We start from the raw sequence: 11,803 nt of genomic DNA on the forward strand, positions 1-11,803 counted from the left end.
GGGATCCTATTAGTCTGGCAGAGAAGACCGACTGAAGTCCAAAGGAGAGAGGAAACCTTTTGTCTTTCCCTTCACAACACCTGTCCCGCGTCTCCCAGTTTCCCCAGCTGGTTCCTCCCCATTAGCCTTCTCGCGGCGGCGCTTCACTTGGACGGCGACGATGCTTCCTGGAACCCTCCGGCTGGATGCCCGCGCGGCTCTCGCTCCAGATGCTCGGCCCTGCTGCTGCTCTTGGTTCCCCTCCAGCGACATCAGCCCTCGGGGGCCCGTGGGAGGCCAGGTTGGACTCCGCCAGAGCTCCTGCTGCCGCCTCCACCTCCGCCGCCGCCGCCGCTCGGGCACCGGGATGAGCTGCGCGACCCCCGCTGCCGGAGGTTCTGGGAAATCGATCGGTGGAGGTTCCTCGTGGAGGAGCCGGCGGCCGAGGTTGCCACCCATGGGTGACGGGTGGCTCGGTCGGCGGTCAGGCGCGCGGACGGGTCCAGCGGCAGCAGGCGCTGCACGAAGTCCTTCGCCAGGTTGGACACTGAGGGCCAAGGCTGTGGTGTAGAAGAAAGGGGAGTGTTCGTCGTCAATGAGATTATAAACCCACTCACCCCACATGTCAATTCAACCCACACACACACACACAAACACACACACACACACACACGGGAACCCGCAGCGCTCTAGACGAGGCCCCTTCACAGGTTCAAAGCCTCCTCGTGGCGGGGATGAAAGATTTCCTTCTAATAAAGAAATAAAACTATGATCCCTGGGCTCTGCAGGCCTAACGAGCAGAACTAAACTCAAAGGGAAGCTAAATGTCACTGGGCAAAAAAGGGAAAGCAGCAGAAAAGAATACGAAGCCCGGGTTGTGTGGCAGCCCTGCCTGGTGTGTGGGATTTGGCCGCGTGTTTATTCGACGCCGGCATTAGCTCCTCGATAAAGGCGCCCCAGATGAGCCTCGCTGGCATCTTCGCCTCTTTGTTAACTCAAATAGCAAATCACGCCGCTTGTCGTGACCCAGGCTGACAGCGGGGAGAATGCTTTGAAATCCGCCAATGCCATCTTTTTTATTTTCTTTCGCAGTGGTAGAGAAGGCTTCAGGATCCTTATCCGAATACAGAATCATTAAGTTATTCATCACGGCTTTGGTTCTTCTGTCACTTTTGGTTCATCCGTCCTATTTTTAAATAAAACATTACGGGCGTTTAGATCAGATTAATAAGACGGCTCCGGTGTCCGAGAACGCGGCGTCAGAATGCTCGTTCTCGACACGCTTTTTTTTAAATTTGCGATCGTTTGAATGAAGTCAGCTAACGATGAGCATCATTCACAGAACGCTTCCCTTCCTCGTCTTTGAGATGCACGGATATTTCAGTCCCCGACCAATTAGCTGCAATATCCTCCACCGGTGTTTGGCTGAGGAGAATAAAAGCTAAATACAGAAGCAACGCATGTGTGCAAAATCCCCTCACTCCACGCTCAACCTCGCACCGACTAAACCTCACTCTTTAGGGAGGTCTCGCTCTCCATTTTAATCCCGAAAAGCATTTCTCTCCAACCCTATTTCTTTTCTCTTTTTTTGTCTCTTGCCGAGTAATGACGATTAATCAAGCGTGAAATTGACAATCGCGGAGACTGTTGCCGGTGAGAGGAATTTCAAAGAAGCGAAATCGGTGTGGGGGTGGGGGGGACTCGCCCATTCTCACAGTGCGCCGACTGGAGAGGATCCGCAAAGAGTCGTCAAAAACTTTCTTCTCGGTGTGTTATTTCACACCTGAGAGGCGGGCGGAGTGACACTCGGTTTCCCCGGGAAGGAGAGAGAGTGTTTGATTGAGCTCCGGCGACTAACAAGCCTGACTTCCTGCTGTTGGTGAGTCGGCTTATTACTCCGCCACGAAATGCACCTTTGATGCCAGCCGTGGCTAGCAGGTGCCTTTTTTTTGTTCTTGATCTGGAATGATGGAGGCATGAGGCCATTACTGTAGGCGGGAACGGAAACATCTTGAAAAGGAGGGAGCAGAAGTTTGCTGCCATCGCTGGAGCGAAGCCAGCTGCAGGAAGTTTATCTCTCTCCCTTATTCGGAACATTTTTCACGTCAAACTACACAAAGGCTTTATTGTGTTTTGGAGGAGAGGGGCGCGTTGTACATCACTGTTGAGCAGCGAGCTAGCTGGAGGAGGAAGAGGAGGAGGAGGAGGAGGAGGGGGTTTAGATATGGCATGAGCGGTGGAGGAACCTACGGGGCTCGCTAGCATCTTGTTAGAGTGAACGAGAGGCCGCCTGCGTTAGCGGCTGCGCTACATCTTTACCTGACAGAGCCGTAATTGCAGCAAATGGAGAAAACGCCAGAAGGTTGGATTGCGCTAATGTGATCTTGGGGGTTTAATGCACTTTTGAGTAATGGACCGCTCCGCGCGAGAGTCGGACTCTGACTCGACCTGCCAGCGTTTTCTTGCAAAAAAAAAAAAAGAAGCCGGGTTTAAACGCTCCTCCTCCTCATCATCATCATCATCATCACGAGTCCGGATCGGGGGGGGGGGGACCGCGGTAATCAGATGCTCAAGACGCCGTCATGAGGCTGCATTACGTTCACTGCCGCGCTCACTAGGGGGCAGACTGGGCTAACCGTTACCCAGGATGCCCTGCTGCTGAGAGATGCAGATGCTGTGCGTCTTCAATAGCACAGCTGCAGAATGCAAAGGAGGCTACCAGGCTGCTGTCTGGCCTGGATTAATCCACGGCTCTGTGCTTCTCATACTAAGGGCTGCCGTGATGTCCTGCGTGCACGCACACACAGGAAGTCACGTGCACGCTCACACGCATCAGATGTGGCAGCCGTGATTGCGTGCGAAGGTGGAAGCGTCTCGCGTGGAGCGGATTGAGTGATAAGGTGTGAAAAGCCCCCGAGGCTACACCCGCTCTGCCTCTGTCCTCTCTCCTTTCTCTTCCCAGCAATCTCCTCCATCCTGCCATCCGTCCCCGGCTCCCCGGCCTCCTCCTCCCGCTGTTGAGTAAACACATCAGTGTGACTCTGCACAACAGGTCCTCAGGCCAGGGGCTGTTGCACCAGTGGAGGGGGGTAAAAAGAAAAACGTATGCCAGTGTGTGTTCGCTGTAGTGCAGCAAAGGGGAGGTGGGAGGAGACAGAGGGGCCGCGTTCGTGGGCAGGTGCCGGGGGCCATTTGCATTTTTTAGTGAGTCTCACCTCCAGCTCGCTGTTGAAACCCCCTCCAGCCCCCCCCACACTCGCTCACACACACACACACAATCGCTCACACACACACACATTTACTGCTTCCCCCTATTCTGCTACGATAAACACACAAGGTTACCGATACTTTTCCTGAAGAATGTTTGTAATTGCAGCCCTCGGGTATTCATTTGCATAGTAGAGACGAAGTGTTACTTTTTTTAAAATCTTTATATGTCCATCTGGGTAAATGGATACCTGAAGATTTTCCTTGTTCATCACACTGCTTTGTTGAATATTGATGTGCGATCCTCCGACTGAATGACAAAATGTGTGACGGTATTTAGTCGTGCGACCTCACACTCATGTCTGACCTGGTTAGAGTGACACTTGCATATTTTAAAAGGATAACTCAGTCGTGTTAATACCGATACATTATTTAAAAGGGATTCAGAACCGTAGATTCACATGCAGGACAATTTAACAATGCAGCTCTGCAGTTGTTGTTTTTTTAACATTATTTAGGTTTTAATTTGCATCTTATCTTCTTTTCTATTCCATTTAAGCTGTGTATCCTTGTTGTGACGATGTTACCTTAGGTCATGAAACCTCCGGGTTTGAGGCCTTTCTGCAAGTCTGCATATTCTCCTCCCAAAAAGACGACGGCTCAACATCGGAAGACCAAACAGGCAAATGCAAATCAGTCCGAGACCCTTAGTTCCTTTTGAAATTCAAAGGGTTATCAATGGGCGTGGAACAAAACGCCTTATGGACGGAAAGACTTACGACCAATTCGAGAAGTGGCTTCATCAGAAAGCGCCACATCAGCGTTCTTTTTTTTATGAAAATGCCTCAAGGACGCTCCTCTTTACGGTCCTCGTCCCAAAACGTTCCCCGTATTACATAAATGGTTCTCGAGAGTTTGCAGGCAAAAATAGCTGGTTTATATTTATAAGCTTGAATAAAATGCTGCTCCCATCAGTTTATGTTCCAGCTACCAGAGTTGTGTCCTCCAGGTGTCTTGGAACAGAGCCGAGGCGAATATATTCTGTGTGATGGGCCTATTCTCCAGGACGCCATTTTGAAACGTCACTTTTAGGATACATGAAGGATGGCTGACTTCCATTCGGCTGCCGCAGGTTTTCAGGGTCCTGGTCACTGAGACGTTATAATTAACACCTGACTATGACAAGTCAAAATGTCTGCTGCGTAAAAAAAGGCCCATTTTTCAGCGAGTACCATCTTGGGTAGAAAAGACTTTACCGCCGCGAGAGGCATCGCCCCGGGCCTCTGTGTCGGTCGGACAGCTCATTTCAAATAAAACTCTTCAAGTCGAGTTTAATATGGGATGGGGATGGCTCGGGCTGTTGAAACTGTTCTCGTCCCAAAGAGAAGCACCCTTCTGAAAGACGTGAAGGACCCTTACAGTGACAGAGGTCCACTTTTTGTGAATACTTCACCATCACAACACATTTCTACATTATTATCACAGTGTGTGTGTGTCTGTGTGTGTGTGTCAGTCTATCAGAGACACATGACGGAGAGTAAGTGTCTCGTCGACAAGGAAGCGTGATTGATGGCGGTTCCATGAAGCCCTGGACTGCCACTCAGCCATGTCAGACGTCTTCATGTTGTTATCATATGAATTCATAATTTGATGTCTTTACCGCAACTCAGTGGGACGTGAGACGGCGTGCGTATGAAAAACGTGGTTTTCAGATTTGCTCCTCCGCTGTCGAAAAAAAAAGCCCTTGCATATAAACTGCAGAAGGCTTTTTGCAGCATTGTTCAGTTGGTGGTCAGCGCAGCGGTAAACACAGGGATAATAGTCCAGGGCCGATGTAAGGGAGCCTCTTGTATGCCAGACTAAAATGTCAGGCTGCATCCCTGAGAATCGGGCCCCGGCTTAAAGCCCAGTGAATAATCCAGCCTTGGGTGTAATCAGCGTGAAAGAACGAGCTCAAACTCACAACGGAGCTCGACAGAGCCGGCTGTTAAAAATACCCACTTGCGTTGTGTGACAAGGGACCAACAAAACATGCAGGGTCGCCTCTTTCCCCACGCTGAAGAGCGACCTCACAGAGCAAAACCGAACCGAAACTCCAGACACAAACTTTGGCATATCCATTCTTGTGCTTTACAAGGCTGCAGAGGAAAGGATCCACAGGGATACGTGCTCCGTTGAAAATGTTCCTTTTATACCCGGCAAGGATGGAATAATGTAAGCTGGTAGTTATAATAGCAGAGTGATTAAGTTGTGAATCATTCTTGTGCAGCAAGTAGATGAAACAGCCATATGTGAATGGATGTGTTGCCAGGGTTGGGTAATTCAAACAAAACAGATTGTGTTGTTTGGAAAAGGCTAAATGTCAACATAGAAATAGCAGATGGATGATTTATTTGGAGTTACTACAAGGAACATTTACCTGCAGTCTCAATGATGCCCATTTATGACGACGTAAGCAAATGAGACCCTCAGCGGGAGGAAGTCTATATAATTATTCTTAATGCCTGTCACTGGGTCTGATTCCTCCCCAAAATCCAACATAACAGATTACGACACGGGTTCAGGAGAACTCCTTCACTCCCGTTAAAAGGGTCAAGTTGCATTCCTGGGCCTGCTGGCGGTAAGGAAGTCCCAGGAGAACCAGAACCAGGACTAAGCGGGGCAGTATCAGACACTGCTGCAGTTAAATGAGAGATTTTCGCAGAAACACTACCCCTTTTGTCCACAGGGACCGCCAAAATCAACATAACATTTACATTTCTTGTAGTAGCTTTAAAACTGTTTTTTTTTTTTTGGCAGAGATAGACTGGAAGCAGAACCCGCCTTATTCATTTCAAATGCCTCAGCCAGCCAAATTATTACAACCGGCCAAAGAACTACAGCTTTAATAGTTAACAGCTGTTCCTGAGCTTCTGTCGAGTATCCACACAACCCAAAAAAAACAACCCAAGTGTCAATTTTGACTGCATGGCAGCACAGCCGGGGGGATTTGGGGCAAGACTGTCAAAACAATGTTGAAATTGCATCACTAGATGCAGAGGTCACGTCTGTGAAGGAATGTGTAAACTATGAGAATGACAACTTCCACCTTCTCTATGAGGCTATCTGGAAGAAAAAAACTACTGTAAGTATAGTACTGGCTGCTTATTTTCACAGCCCTTCAACACAACACTCTATAAGGACAAGCGTAAAAGCTTTTGGGAAGATACAAAATATTAAAATGCGTTTCAAAAGTCTCTTTCTGTAACCTGTCTTTACATATATTGTATATGAAATTCAAGTTTGGTTCTTTGGTTCAGTCCATTGAGCACCAGTTGGACTGGCTACATGCCAACATGTGCTACACTACCATCCACCACTTCCTCCCCACTCTTAGTGTCCCCTAAATGTAGCAAGACAGAAACTAATTAGATATAAATCCCAGGCTGCAGAATCACCCAATAATTATACTCCAATGTGCAAAGAATATCTGTGTGAACTTACATCTCCACGGAAGCTGTATTTGCCTCTCACGATGGCTCTGTAGAGCCGCGAGCGACTGTCGTCCTCAAAGGGCATGGAACCACTCAGCACCACGTAGGCGATCACCCCCAGGGCCCACATGTCCACGGCACAGGAATAGGGTTTCCTCAGCAAAACCTCAGGGGCCATGTACTCAGGGGTTCCACAAGTGGTTCTGAGGCACCAAGTCCCGTCGGCTCCATTATGGTCTCCTCCGATGCGTCCGTCGGGGCCCGACATCTCCGACCCGGCGCCGCCAAACGTGGCCAGTCCGAAGTCGGTCACGAGCAGCCTGGAGTCGGCCCCGGGGTGGTAGTACAGAAGGTTCTCGGGCTTCAGGTCTCTGTGGGCGATACCCAGGTTGTGCAGGTGTCCCAGCCCGGCCAGCACCATCCGGAGGGCCTGGGCGGCGTCCCTCTCTGTGAAGTGGCCCCTGCTGACCACGCGGTCCAACAGCTCGCCGCCCGTGGCCAGCTCCAGCACCACGTAGACCCGCCGTGGGAACTGAAACACCTCGATCAGCTGGATCACGTGCGAGTGGCTCACGCGGCGCAGCACCGCTAGCTCCGAGGCGCACGCCTCGCGGCCCCCCGGGGCCTCCACCTCCATCATCTTGATGGCGAAGGGCTGGCGCGTCGCCCTGTGCTCCACGCGCACGACACGGCTGAAGCTCCCGCGCCCGATCAGGGCCCTGATGTCGTATCTGGTGGAAAAAAATCGATACAGCATAGTATCGCGATCTTGTATCAATACTAATAATAATCGATAATAATCGAATAAATTGCTTTTTCAGTCCACTGGTGGATGGCGGAAATGCAAACTGTTTGCACGGAGATAAGCCACGCCCCCTCTCCGAGGCGAATGATGTGACTATGTCGACTCTAATACAAATAGTTCAGTTTGTCAGGTGCATGCAACAGTTTGTCCCATTTTGCTGGAATAAAACAATGAACGGACTTAAACGTTATCTTCTTAGATCAAATATGTTGACAAAGTTTTCCTTTGGGGACATTTGCGGTTGAAAAAACCTAATATATCGCAAAACTCAATATATCCCAGTATCGTGATAATATCGTATCGTGACTTAGGTATCATGATAATATCGTATCGTGACGTAAGTATCGTGAGATAAGTATCGTGATAATATTGTATCGTGATTTAGGTATCGTAATAATATCGTATTGTGACTTAAGTATCGTGATAATATTGCATCGTGACTTAAGTATTGTGATAATATCGTATCGTGATAATATTGTAACGTGACTTAAGTATCGTAATAATAACGCATTGTGACTTAGGTATCGTGATAATATCGTATCGTGACTTAAGAATCGTGATAATATTGTATTATGACTTAAGTATCGTGATAATATCGTATCGTGACTTAGGTATCGTGATAATATCGTATCGTGACTTAGGTATCGTGATAATATCGTATCGTGACTTAGGTATCGTGATAATATTGTAACTTGACTTAGTATCGTGATAATATCGTATTGTGACGTAAGTATCGTGACAATATTGTATCGTGACTTAAGTACCGTGATAATATGGTTTTGTGACTTAAGTATCTTGATAATATCGTATTGTGACTTAAGCATCGCAATAATATCGTATCGTGACTTAGTATCGTGATAATATCGTATTGTGAATTAAGCATCGTGATAATATCGCATCGTGACTTAGTATCGTGATAATATCGTATTGTGACTTAAGCATCATGATAATATCGTATCGTGACTTAGTATCGTGATAATATCGTATTGTGACTTAAGCATCGCAATAATATCGTATCGTGACTTAGTATCGTGATAATATCGTATTGTGAATTAAGCATCGTGATAATATCGCATCGTGACTTAGTATCGTGATAATATCGTATTGTGACTTAAGCATCATGATAATATCGTATCGTGAGTTAGTATCGTGATAATATCGTATCGTGACTTAGCATCGTGATAACATCGTATCGTGACTTAGTATCGTGATAATATCGTATCGTGACTTAGTATCGTGATAATATCGTATCGTGACTTAGGTATCGTGATAATATCGTATTGTGACTCAAGCATCATGATAATATCGTATCGTGACTTAGCATCGTGATAACATCGTATCGTGACTTAGGTATCGTGGTAATATCGTATCGTGGGACCTCTAGTGATTCCCACCCCTAGTCATTACAATTTTGCAAAAAGCGGACAACGTCTCCCACTGCAGCTGCGATGTGATGGGAAGATATCTGCATGGTGCAGAGTCGATCTGGCAAAACTCACGTGCACACATACACGTGTATAAAGATTTAGATCAGCAACAAGGCGCCATGTAAGCTGTGGCTAATCAGTTGCAGACAGAGACACGCACTTTCCTCAAAGCCATCCGTTTCCTGGCTTTAATTGTTTCCACACTGTAATCTGACAAGAACAGAAAGCCCGTCTTCAGGTATTACAAGGCCCAGGCCTCTCAAATAAATGTCTGCTTTCCAGGCTAATAAATCCGAGCGCGGAAAGGTTGGCGGTGGCAGGTTCGGTGAACGAGGAAGCCGGTGACATTAAAGTCTTCCGTGAGCAGTGCGAGTGCTCTTAATGAGTCACTTCACCTGGCGTATCGTGCTGCAAGAGATCTATTTTGGAATAAATATTAAAAACCCGTCTTCTCACGGGGTAGAAGAAGTATCACTCGTTCACAGTGCAGCTTCGGTTATTCGCTATTTCTTTTTTGAAATTGGATAAACAAAGCAAGTGAGCAAAAAACTAATACTTTAACATAATTGACCAAATATATTTTACTGACAGTTTAATTATACAAAAGTAATCATGAATAATGCTGGTTACTATGGTTACTATGAGCACACAAATCCATTGTTTGTCAGATCTCATGTTATGATATATTATATTATAAAATAATGCAGACAATGTACAGAGCTAAAGCAAAGTCACTGCCACTGTACAAAGGTTGTTTTCATGAGTTTATGAATATAATTTGAGAGATTTCTAGAAAGATAAAAGGGGATTCAAAGAAGATATATTTCTATTGTAGGAGTTCAATTATGGAACAACGCTAACATGAATGTAAGAATGGTCAACTCACTTTTGGTTTTCAAAAGGTGTGAATGAAATGTATTTTTTCTTTTTTAAATGTTCTTTATATCGAATAAATTATCTGATTTAATTGATAAGAATTTAGGATAGGAATATAAAAGCATTAGGCTTCTACCTATACCTGTTCAGTCTTTCTTTTTTGTATATTAGAATGTGGCTTTACTTATTGTATTGTAATGATTGACTGAATAAAACACATACATACATACAGCATAGATTCAAGAATTACTTGAAAAATGTGGATGCGAAAAAGCAGATTTAAATTTGATTTTTTTTTGTCCCTGCAAGTCAATTCCTCCCGCCTTACCTTGCCGTCACCCGTGGATCAAACTTGTCCTTATACTTTGTGACTTTGTCCTGAATCCTTCGTCGGCCGTCCGATGCCGGTGGAAGATTCCCAACGCTGGTGGAAAACCACGAAGCTCCCTTCTTCTTCGGCTCATCGTCGTCATCATCGCGCGCTTTACCGAAGGCCACAAGCGAGTGCACCACGCTGACGCAGCCCTTCCCGGGGCCCTTCCCGGGGCCCTCGGGCAGCACCTTGCCGCTGCCGCAGCCCATCGCTCAGAGGCAGCGAGCATCAAACATGAAACGTCCCACACGAGCTGCAAACCCTGAATGAAGGAGAACGTAGAGCCATGCAGGTGTTCCTTTTGGGTTCCTGCAGGTGATGACCAGGCGTGTGTGAGCTCTCACTCACATACGTGACAGAAGCGACATGTCAACAGAAGGTGTTTTGAAGCTATTGTCTCCAGCAGATTGCCTCAATGAGCACAGCAGAAGAAAAGTGTGGCAGGAAGAAGATCCCTCTCACCAACAGGTAACAGTACCTTACTGGAGTATTTCTATTTCATGCTACTTTTTTAAATCTTTTGCTTTTCTTTTACATTGATTGAACAGCTGTAAAGAATGTTCAGATTTAGTATTCCATTTTCACAAAGAAATCTGCCTCACAAGAGACAGATCCACAGCAGATTGGTGATAATGGAAGCAGCAGAGGCCAAAATATCCAGACTTTTTGTAGTTTGGGTCAAATTTCCCAAAAAAATACGGCATCTCGATAAGATAAAATAAGAGATAAAATCCTTTATTAGTCCTGCAGTGGGGGAATTGCAGGATTACAGCAGAAAGAGACACATAGTAAAATAAAAGAAAGAAATAAACAGTAATAAAACAGTAAATAATCTACAATAGCAGTATTATATATACAGGCAGAATAAAACATATTTCAAAATGTATTTAAATTGTATTTATATCGCACCAGTTGAAGTAATTAAAGTGACCAAAGCGATTTAAGTGTTATTGAGTGTTTTTGCGGTCTACTCCAAGCTCATCTATGAATTCCCAGAATGCAACTCAGTAGCGTCTTGATGACATCGTCAGGAATATTCATTAAGCTCCTCCCACCCGGAGCCACAGGAGACATATCCAACTGTTTCCACCGGCTGTGTGGTTCTCCGTGTGAAGACTAAACAGACTGTCATGTGGGGCATTGATGGAGTTCCCCTTTAAGACTTTTCAAACCACAGACTGTATATTTAGCCCGGGGCGATCCCCAAACCGGGGCTAGGAGCTGACCCCTTTTCAGACTGGCATTATTAACCCATGCTAACCGCCCCGGGCAATTCCACTCACACGGGTTGAATGTCAGTTTTTAAACACGCGACTGCTGTTGACGTTGTTGAATTTCACTGTTTACTTCATCCCCAACTTTTAAAAGGTAAACTTTATTTCAATCCCCGGTGTCTGACCCTTCCTAAGTAGGAGTCAAGGAGCAGGGGGGGAAGCGCCTGCGGAGCAACTTGAGGGGTTTGCTCTAGGAGCCGGGACTCAAACCGCCAACCTTGTGATTTAAGGATTCAAGATTTAACATATTTTTATTGTCATATATTGCCACACAAACAGAGCCTGACTGACTTTCCTACCGGTCACTCCCCGACACATCCCTCAATACCGCATACTTAAATACACTTAAATACCACCTAAAGTACTGCTATCTGTTGACTGTGCACTTT

At 46.3% G+C, this 11,803-nt stretch overlaps 1 protein-coding gene across 1 annotated transcript; it reads right to left on the reverse strand.

The window, feature by feature from the left end:
• Positions 1 to 251: 251 nt before the first annotated feature.
• On the reverse strand, positions 252 to 10,349 carry LOC306750737 (serine/threonine-protein kinase H1 homolog; the record flags this gene model as incomplete). The annotated part of the gene is made up of 3 exons (XM_079234208.1): positions 252 to 539; positions 6,670 to 7,390; positions 10,096 to 10,349. The coding sequence occupies 3 exons, from the start codon at positions 10,347 to 10,349 to the stop codon at positions 252 to 254; spliced, it is 1,263 nt and encodes a 420-aa protein (XP_079090334.1).
• Between the last annotated feature and the right edge of the window lie 1,454 nt (positions 10,350 to 11,803).

This window comes from Taurulus bubalis (assembly GCF_910589615.1).
Source record: "Taurulus bubalis genome assembly, chromosome: 18".
In the NCBI taxonomy this organism is placed as follows: Eukaryota; Metazoa; Chordata; class Actinopteri; order Perciformes; family Cottidae; genus Taurulus; species Taurulus bubalis.